At 39.1% G+C, this 9,072-nt stretch overlaps 1 protein-coding gene across 1 annotated transcript in view; it reads right to left on the bottom strand.

The window, feature by feature from the left end:
- Nucleotides 1-4,824: 4,824 nt before the first annotated feature.
- Nucleotides 4,825-9,072, bottom strand: part of CDH11 (cadherin 11) — a 153,899-nt gene continuing 149,651 nt past the window's right edge. The window contains exon 13 of the mRNA XM_040253737.1: nucleotides 4,825-7,726. Within this exon, the coding sequence (XP_040109671.1) occupies nucleotides 7,230-7,726 (497 nt within the window). The 3' untranslated portion in view covers nucleotides 4,825-7,229. The remainder of the gene's footprint in view (nucleotides 7,727-9,072) is intronic.

The raw sequence follows: 9,072 nt of genomic DNA, 5'->3' as shown, positions 1-9,072 counted from the left end.
ATTTGCTGCAGGTCAGCAACTATTCACATAGTATTTACATTGTATTTACAGCTATTTACATAACATTGGCATTGAATTAGGTATTATAAATGACATAGAGATGATGTAGACAGGAGGATGTGCTTGGGTTATAAGCAAATACTCTGCCATTTTATATAAAGGACTTAAGTATCTGCAGCAAAGTTGAGAGGCGAGTCTGGGAGAACCCATGGGACCACAGTCCTTACACAGTAAAATGCAGTATCCATTTCTTAGAGTCAGTTTAAAGCCTACCCTAAGGCTACCGGATCAAAGTCTTCAAAAGAGAAACTAAATCTCTCTTGACTTCACTTTGGATCGGAGGTCACCTCTTGCAGATGCTACAAACATCAATTTATGGTAGAAAACAGCCCAAATAACATCGGAAACAACAATAAAATCTCTCATTTGTGCAGCAAGTCATACATTTATTTTCCTATTCGAGGTCAATCATTCCTAGACTTCTTGGAGGAATGCCAGACAGAGACTACATATCCCCACTGTATAAAAAAAAAAAAAAAGAGAGAGACCCATAGACGTTAAGTAGAGTTCCAGGGCTAGGAAGTCACATAGATTATCAGATGACACTTCAGTGATCTGCTCAGTGCATCCAGGCCCAGTTTGATCTGACTGTGTGCTGGGTAAATATCCAGTCATGTCAAATCTAAATCCAAAGCATTATTAATGGTACTATCAAAATAGTACCATTTTGATGGAGGTAAAGTGGAGGCAAGTTACCCAGAGGAATCCCCACATACACATTTCCAGTAGTTTAAAATGCTATAATACCTAGGTCATAAAATGAAGAACTTATTTTCCTTTGCCCATTCATCCTTATATTCCTGCCCCAAACATTTACTCAGCACCTATTCTGAGCTAGAGATCCAAAGAGAAAGAGAGAAAAAAAGGTGGGTCACCCACTGATCTAGTTTGCTTGGTCACCATCGTCAAACTAACCACCTCTTCACTAATTTATCAGAGAAAACATTTTGAAAATTATATTTCCAAGCAAGCACTATTATTTCATTCACATCCCAGCTAGTGTTTGGAGGGAAAAAAAGGAAGAAAATTACCATAGCATGAAATAATTTCCAATTTCCTGAGTGCTAAATGAAGTAAAAATTGTGGTTAAATTATACTCATCAGGATTGCTATTTAAAAAAAAGTATTCTAATAAAATTATATGTCTTCAAATCTAAATATTTTCAGAGTTATGTCTATTAAAAAGGATTCCCATTGTTTGAACAAATGAGCAAAGATATATCAAATATGAAATTCACTGTATTAAAAATGTCAGTTTGTACAGTTCTTGACAACCTCATCCCAATTTCATGTATCACTTGATACATAGTTTCTACCCAATTAAACACAATTCATAATCATGTAAATTTATTTATTGTTTTCTGATGAAACATTTAAAATCTATTTTACCTGGTGCTTTGCCAGTGTGCTATACATTGTAGTCAAACACCTGAATTCATCGATCAAGTAATTAGCCTTATTATATATATATGTAAATATATAACATATATATGGACTGTATATATTATAATTAGCCTGGCAGGCTGCAGTCCATGGGGTCACAAAGAGTCAGACACGACTAAGCAACTGAACAACAACAACAACGATATACATATATTTGGTGGTAGTAAACTCTGCCTATCCTAAGCTATGGAATGCCAAGCTATGTTCTACTGTTGGCTCAGGCTAGAATGATGAGAGAGTGAATTGATTTTGAAGACGAAAAAGGAGGTATAAAGAAAGGAAATTCTTCCCTTAGATTGTTCAGCAACCTGGGACTGGGAAAAGGTTACTCATCCTAACAATATAATTGCTACCTTATTTAAAGCATTTGCCCTGTTCTAGAATCTGAGTGGCTCTAGAAATATGAGTTCATTTATTCATTACCACCACAGGCCATGTTATTTGCATTGCACATTTGTAGGAAAAGGTACTCAGAGAGGTCAGTGTATCTGGCCAAAGTCACACAGCTAGTAAGTGTTGGAGCTAGGCTTTACACACAGTGGTGCAATGAATGCCCACCCAACAAGGGTGGGTAGTATACAGCTTTTGCTCTTGAGCTGAAGATTTGAGGTTTGTGAGGTTTGAGCCTTAGAGTTGTGTTGCCTCTGTGAGCCTGTGAGAGATGATCATGTGCCAGCCATCAGCTGATTCAAGTGGCAAATAACTGTAAAATCACATGTAAAAATGTATCACGACACCTGGAATGAAGAATGCTCTGTGATCCTAAAAATGATCAGCCGAGGTAGTCTGCAAGATGAAAATTCAATTCTTCCTCCTGGTCTACTGGGGCCTGACAAAGACTCTAGACATTGACCTTTTCCCGCCAGCACAGTTTTATTGCAACGAAGAGGATGAAATATCAAACTTCTCTGTGAAACATATTACAAACAGCTATGACATGCCTTATCAGTTTCTTTTATATTTGATTTTCAACAGCCATCTTGTAAAAAGACTTCAAACCCCAGCAGAAAGAATTCACAATCCTGTTTCATGAATTACTTTGGACTTGGAAGGCAGGCTAGGCATTCAGAGCTGTGCCTGGATCCAGTTGTCCAGCTCTATGGTGAATGGCAGCTCAAAGGACTGTCCATCCCAAGTTCTTACTGCAGCCTGAGCTAAGTCACTGATGATGAGGAATAGCTATCATGGTTAGCTCTTTAAAGGATAAGCCCTCGACACCAGGTGGGAGAAACAGGATCCATTCCTATCCAGCTTTGACATCCTGTGTATGTGCTGAAGAGATGTTTAGCCTCTCTGGTCTAGTAAGGTGAGGATCATAGCATATCCTTTGTCTTCTCATAGGAATCAGTATCGTGTATCTAATACACATTCTCCCACACGGTACAGGCTCAAAAAAAAAAAAAAAGCCTCATTAGTTGAAGAAAAAAAATTAATGCATTAATTAATATCCCCTTCTTATTTTTCAAAGCATTTGACATACATGAATAAGGTTTATGCCTACTAATTATCCTTATTAATAAAACTAAAGCCAGCATTACTCTTCAACACCAGAGGGACTTAACATTACCATCAAACACTCCTTTATAGTTGGGAGAGAGCAGTGAAACCCAATTAGACATACAGTCACTCCTGAGACTTCACCCCCTTGATAAGGCTTACTCCGCATGCCCAGCCCTACTTCTTTAGTGAGCTAAATGGCAAATCCATATTTCTCATTACCTAGTTCCACTTAGCTGCCACAGAAGTACCTGCAATTTACAAGTCCAACCCAAACTTAATTCAACTTCTTTGCCCCCACACCACTTCTCCTTTTAGATTCACAATCTCAGATACCAAGATCACAATCCACTCAATTTCTCAGGTAAAGAAAGCTTAGTATCACACAGGCATTCTCTCATCAGTCATCAAATCCCAATCAGTCTGCCGTATTGGGTACCATCATCCATTCAAGTATTGATTGCTGTGTTTCAGGCACAATGCAAAGGATTGGGCATACAATAGGAAGACAAAACCTCTACCCCCTTGAGGCTTACATTCTGGCGGGGCATTCAGACTCACAGACAAAAGAAAAGCCAATAAGCAACATAAGTTTACACAGTTGTAATCGATACAAAGGAGACCAACAGAGGATGAACCACTTTAGATGGAAAGGGGGGCACATTTTGTCTGTATGAGAAAGTAATAGATGGCCAGGGTGGTTGGATCACAGTGCACTGATAGGAGAATGCAGGAAGGTGAGGCTGGTGAGATTTGCAAGGCACTAGTCATGTAAAGCAATATTTAAGACTTTGGAAAGCCAGTGAAGAGGTTTAAGGTATGAAGTCAGGTGGTTTGAGTTGGGTGTTTGTATCCCTCTGGCTTCTTTGTGGAGAAGCTGGGAACAGGAAATCAATTTAAGAGGCTATTTCCATCCTCCAGGTCAGAGATGATGATGGGCCAGGCCAAGTTGACAGCAGTGCAGAAGCAGCAAAGCCTTGAGTCTTTTCCATTACCAAATTACCGAATTACTTTAGAATATTTATGTCACATTTTGACATTCATAAAAAGCCTCCTGACATGCCTCTAGGTTTATATAATCCTAATGTGTCCACACTGCCTGCCAGATAGATTGCAATACTCTTCTCAGAGATCCCATCTCACACCTTGCTGTCCTCCAGAGGCTCTCAAAGAGATGAAGGACATTGCATAATCACCCAGGAGCAATTTCAAATACTGTTGACCAGGTCCCACCTGATTCACAAGGCCATCCTCTCTGGGGAACCTGAGTGTGTAATTTTTAATAAGGTCTCCAAGAAATGTGGATCATCTGCTCTCTTACTTTCCCCATCATGCCAGGAACACTGGCTCATAAAATGCAACTTAGCAAACACAGGATCTATCCAGAAAGGTCCTCCACTCACAGTCAGCATCTAACCGTCTTCTGTTAGGCCTTTGATTTGTTTCCTTCCCTCGACCCTTATGGATAGGAAATAGCCAGATGAATTCTCTGGAGAGGTAGGTGGGTACAGAGGTAAACAGGTGATTAACAGGATAGGAATTTTGGAACAAGTTTGGAAAGACTAGAAGATATCAAGGAAGCTTCTTCATTCTGTGTCCTTGAGAAACTACTACAGGGTCTACAAAATATGTTTTGATGAGTGAATGAATGACGGATGGAACAGTACCTACCACTGAAGGACAAGAAGAATAAAGCAGTGCCCTTTCTTGAGCTGAATCCATGTCATAATGCAGTGATTACTTTATATTGAAATAAGGAAGGACCACTTAAACTAAAGCTTGCTTTTAAGGGAATATGTTCCAAATGAAAAAGGACTCCACTAGTCAGGAAAGACACTTTATTTGAGAGCTTCTAAGAGGGTTCTACAAACAATAGAGGCTTAGAGTGAAAAAGGAGATAAAAAGGAAAAAAAATGAAAAACAAGTATTTTAACTATTGAAAAAGTAAACAGCCTTTTAAAAAAATTTAAACACAAAAATGTGAAAATGTAGTTGTCAAATTTAATCCAAATACATTCCTAGAAAAAAGGATCATCCACGGTGATGGGGTTACTTACAGCTGTATACTTGTTTAAGTGCTATTCATTTTCCTTTTGAATTATTTTTTCACTTCAAATTCAATTGGAGATCTGTGCAAACCTAGCAAAATATTCTTTGGAATACAAAAACTATATAAAAAATGAACAAAACTTGTCATTATGGAAGTATTGAGAGTGTGCAATCCTTTACTGAAATGAAAGATTCCAAAGTGACATTGTCCACAGAATTTATTCCATTGAAGTGTTCAGACAATTTGATTCAAACGCAAAGGAATATGGAAGTGAGCACTTCATCAAAACATTTCTCTTTGTATGCATTTTGACTGAGTCATAAAAATAGTCTGTTGCAGGATATCAAGAAATTGCTTGAAACAAACTCCCACAATAAAGTTTAAAAAAAGAGAAGATAATCTAAAAATTATCTGCAATCCAAGAGAAAGCATGTGCCCTGTGTCTAGAGGAAAGAGAAAAAGTGCTTCCAGCACAGAATGACCTGTGTGTTCTTCCCCCAAGTATTGCTATGTTTTGACCTTTGGCCCTACAGAGCAGGTGAAGCATCCTTCACAGAAGTCCCAACCCCTAGGCAGCAAGATGGGACCGCAGGAGACTGCAGGCATACTCGCAAATGGCATTGACCTCAGAATCCCACCACGGTCCCTGCCCTCATTCTGAGCTTACGGCCCAAAGCATATTTTAAAACAAAGGTTCAGAAATGAATTGCTCTTTCTTTGATCAAACTTTGAAATGCCACACTGTTTTAAAAGGAGTTACGATTATAAAAGGAAAAAGAAACAGTTTCAACTGTCAGAGTCATTATGATAGCCTGGCAAGATCAAAGTAAGGAAAAATAGAATAACACTGGAGGTCTGATCTGATAACTACATGTGGCAAATGTATATTTTTTACTCTTCACCCCCACCAGCCCCCAAATGCTCGGTATGGGGCAATAACATCCACATCTTGAACTTTATAGAGTTCTAATAGATTCATTCCCCCATGGATTCATTTCTCATAACCATCAAATTACTGATATACAAGATAAGTGCATATTATATAACAAGTATTGCAAAATCATAGACTGACCTAGATCTTTAGCATCCTTCTTTGATAGAATATGTGTATGAAGAAAAGCTAAGAAGCTAACACCAAGAATGTACAAAAAAGCTTTACACAATGTTACAGAATCTTGTCTGAAAAAAAAATTTGTAAAACATATCCAATTTTAAATAAACAATAAAATCAGCAGACTATAACATCATAAATAGGGTTATGAAAAGATCACAAATATCTTAAATTAGCATTATAAATGGGTAATTAGAAATACTTCATTGTTTTCAATGTTAAGAATCGAACCCAGAATTAAAAAAGAATCTTTTTTATTTCAAAGGTTGCTTCTTATATTGAAGCTCATATTAAAGCAACAGTACAATGTTCATAAAATATAAGTGTGATGCCGTAACATTTCTTACATGTCAGAATACTGATATTCGTATGTATACTAAAATAAGAACTTTAAAATTGTACAAATAGATACATTAAAAATGACATAGAAATAGGGCGCCTCTCACTGAAACAAGACAGTTATATCTGGCACATATTAGTTTAAGATGAAAGTAGAAGCAAAAAGATTTACAAGAATCAGCAGTAACAAGATTGATGCTCAAGAGACATAATTGTACATTGTATTGTACATACATTGTATGGGTTTAAGCTGGCTGAATATTATATATTTCAAGTTTAAAAATGCACTACATATAGAGTGTCCATAGTTTAAGGCGAAATTACAGCTCAGAACTGTTGTCCTTTCTAATTTTGTGGAAGCATCTTTGACAAATTAAAAACAAAAAGAAGAAAAAAAAAGAGTTCAATGTTCATGACACATAAACAATTTCCCTTCATTGTGAGTTCACCGTTAAGACTTCCCCTTCTCTTAAATATTTTGTATGCCAAGTGGTTTTGCTCTAGCCAAGTTGATAAACAACTTCAATATTTGCCTTTTTGTGAGAAAAGGTACTTCACAGTATTTACCACTTTGATGTCCTTGCAGTTTTATTAAATGTATCCTCTCTGTAAAACTTTGCTTGTTTTAAATGAGCCTTTCCTTGATTTAAAAAAATACCTGTTTACATATCTTCTAGATTCCTCAGAACGCCAGACACAGTTCTTAAGGCCAAATTTGTATCGTTATTGTTAAGAGTCGTCATCAAAAGTGTCTTTGGAACCGTACAAGTCCGCTAGTTTCTTAAACCGAGGGCCCCAGTTCTGTAGGTAGTCATAGTCCAAGTCTGAATCTGTGGTAGCCGACTCTAAGGAACTCAGGGACCCAGCCACGGAGCCCCTGCCTTCGTAACCATAGATTTGGATGGAGTCATAAGGAGGGGCAGTTGGGTCATTATCCGCCTCCTGTATTCTCGTGTTGATGAAGTCATCCACATCCACACTGTTGGGAGCTGGCCGGAGCCCAGGTCTAGGCATGTACTGATACTCAGGTTTGATATCTTTGCGAGGGATAAATCCATTGATACCATCAGGGTTCTGGAGGGTGGCGATATCAAAGGCTTCTGTGTCTTCTTCCCCACCGCCCTCGTCATCATAGGTGATGATGTTCTCACGGACATCTTCTTCCTCGAAGACGATGAGTGGTTCTTTCTTTTGCCTTCTCAGGGTCACGAACAACACTACAATAACTACAGGGAAAGATGAAGAAAGGAAGCAAAGTTTAAGTCCAGTCTTCTGGGGTTCTTTTCCCAGCAGAACTCTGCTTACCTTAAAGCATGCTGTACACGTGCTTCAGAACAGGGACCAGTCTATGAAATGAGTGCTTTACCTGGAACCCTCAAAGATGTGCAAAAGCTGGCCTCCACCTGTCTCTTCCTCTGCATAAACGCTGCCAGGAAAATATGATTATCCAAACAAACTGGCAAGTTGGAACTCTTGTGAGCTTTTTACAAATCAATCTGATACTATTTGGAAGTCATTTTCCAAAGAATTAGGAAGATTCTAAATATGTCTGTCTGTCTGTAGCCTCTTAAATGTGGGTTATGCCTGTCTCTTTTTGCAAAGGAAGGCAGCTGCCTCTCCAAAGTTTACAAATGAGGACACGAGAGACTTGAGGTCCTGTTCTAAAAGAGGGTGCAAGAGCTCTGAGGTGAGGCCAGCACTGAACCCACTATACCTTTATAAGAAACTGTATCATAAGCATGGCTAGACTCTCTTCAGACCACCATATAGAAGAGAGGTAGCTTATAAAGACTACCAACAACAGACAAATGACAAATCTTCTCTGTTTGTTTGAACAGAAAACAGTGTCAGCTGAAACTCCAGATGAAACCAGTTATTGTCTCTTCTCTGAGAGAGGGGATTCCACTAAACTCAGGCCATCTAGGTAAGTGAGCAGAGTTGCTTACAAAGAAAGCTCAGCCACTGCTTCATTCCTCTGGCGACCTCCTCCCCACCACTTCCCCATAAGAGGCTTCTGCAGTTTTTCATTGGAACAAACGGGCTTCCCTGGTGGCTCAGTGGTGCAGAATCCACCTGCCAGGACAGGAGACATGGGTCGGGAGGATCCCTTGGAAAAAGAAATGGCAACCCACTCCAGTATTCTTGCCTGGAAAACCCCATAGACAGAGGAGCCTGGCATGAGGTCACATGGTGTCCATAGGGTCATAAAAGAGTCAGACACCACTTAGCAACCAAACAACAGCAACTGCAGAAAATGTTTGTGACTGAACTTGGCAAGTGACCTTAGAGCCCTTCTGGATCCACCATCACTGTGAGATGGAGGATGAGGGTATGCATTTGCCTAGACTCTGAACGGCTTCCAGTGCTCACTAGGCAGTGTTCTTCCCCTGTGCCTAATTCCTAACAACACCTTCACCAGGATCACTCCTTTTCACTTTCTTTGCTTGGATAACTCTTAATCTTTCATCACAAAAATCCTTCCTGATATCCCATTCTGATACCAGACAGGACTACTGGTATCCATTCTATGTATCCACCTGGCCATCACCATGACACGTGTTACACTGTTCAC

The sequence above is a fragment of the Oryx dammah genome, unplaced genomic scaffold (genome assembly GCF_014754425.2).
Source record: "Oryx dammah isolate SB20612 unplaced genomic scaffold, SCBI_Odam_1.1 HiC_scaffold_13, whole genome shotgun sequence".
Classification (NCBI taxonomy): domain Eukaryota; kingdom Metazoa; phylum Chordata; class Mammalia; order Artiodactyla; family Bovidae; genus Oryx; species Oryx dammah.
This window is presented reverse-complemented; position numbering and strand designations above follow the sequence as displayed.